This window comes from Austrofundulus limnaeus, unplaced genomic scaffold (assembly GCF_001266775.1).
Source record: "Austrofundulus limnaeus strain Quisiro unplaced genomic scaffold, Austrofundulus_limnaeus-1.0 Scaffold172, whole genome shotgun sequence".
Taxonomy (NCBI): domain Eukaryota; kingdom Metazoa; phylum Chordata; class Actinopteri; order Cyprinodontiformes; family Rivulidae; genus Austrofundulus; species Austrofundulus limnaeus.
In genome coordinates, this window is record NW_013952574.1 from 631,513 (window position 1) to 632,865 (window position 1,353).

Consider the following 1,353-nt stretch of genomic DNA (forward strand, 5'->3'; position numbering starts at 1 on the left):
GATGAGTTATAACATGATTGTCTAAAATAGTTTACAAGTTATTATAAATAAATATATGCATTGTAAATCTATATTTTATTTATCAAAATGTGTACAATATTTAAACTCTTTTCAGAATATAATGTACACCTTTATAACTAAGTATAGAAATAATTATTTTCAGTATTTTTTTCTAAATCGAGCACTTTCCAGAAGTCTATCATTGAGTGCATGCACAAATGAGCTGACAGTACTGATGGTGCTGCCAGGACGGATCGGGCAGCCACAGGCAGTAGTGAAGGTTCAGGAAGTTCAAACAGCTACTCCCACATGTAAATGACTCTCCAGTCGCCATGGTTACTGATCATGACAGATGTTGGAAAGTGACAAACACCAGCAGGAATTACTCTGGTACTGTGGTTAAAACCAGTCAATGATCAATTTCAAATGAGAGGAAAAAAAGAAAAAAAAATCATCAACTATAAAAGAACACAAACCCATACTATTTGATGCATTAATAGATTTCAAAAGCTGATTTTTCCCCCAAGTAAATATTTTCATATTTTTCTGTCTGATTTGTTTCATTCAAAAGCACCACTTTTTAATTTATTGTTATTTATTATTTTAGTTTTACTCGCATTCACTTTTTCCTTTTACTGAACGTGTTAACTTTCAGCCACTTCTTCTTCCCAGGCGAAGACGATGACGATGAGGAGTGCGGTGAGGAGAAACTGCCCTCGTGCTTCGACTACGTCATGCATTTCCTCACGGTGTTTTGGAAGGTTCTGTTCGCCTTCGTGCCACCCACTGATTACTGGAGCGGTTGGGCCTGCTTCGTCGTCTCCATCTGTATGATCGGACTCCTCACCGCTGTCATTGGTGAGGACTTGGGTTTCAACCAAAGTGCTACTCTAAAAGATTAAAAGGAGATTTGGGTTTTGTTTGTAACACTTTAGATGCAGTGACTGAGTTATTTATGTGCGTAAACATGTTTAGCATATTTTGCAGGTTCTAATGATAAAAATCTAGTTTACAATGCTGTGATGGTAACTTTGTCTTTTAATTACAGGGGATCTGGCTTCTCATTTTGGCTGCACAGTGGGCCTGAAAGACTCTGTCACAGCTGTTGTATTTGTTGCACTGGGAACTTCTGTGCCAGGTGAGAAGTTGTAATTACATACACTGAATATGTATGTTCATGTTCCTTTGCTTTAAGAACAATTCAATGCAATCTACAGCGGGTAAAATAAGTATTGAACACGTCAACATTTTTCTCAGTAAACATATTACTAGAGGTGCTAATGACATGAAATTTTCACCAGATGTTGGTAACAACCCAAGTGATCCATACATACAAAGAAATCAAACCATAAA

At 36.8% G+C, this 1,353-nt stretch overlaps 1 protein-coding gene across 3 annotated transcripts in view; it reads left to right on the plus strand.

The window, feature by feature from the left end:
• LOC106523970 (sodium/calcium exchanger 1) overlaps positions 1 to 1,353 on the plus strand; it is a 154,553-nt gene that overhangs the window by 136,877 nt on the left and 16,323 nt on the right. For all 3 annotated transcript variants that reach the window (XM_014017562.1, XM_014017561.1, XM_014017563.1), the window contains exons 8-9: positions 673 to 858; positions 1,049 to 1,138. In XM_014017562.1, coding sequence (XP_013873016.1) covers positions 673 to 858; positions 1,049 to 1,138 — 276 coding nt within the window. The remainder of the gene's footprint in view (positions 1 to 672; positions 859 to 1,048; positions 1,139 to 1,353) is intronic.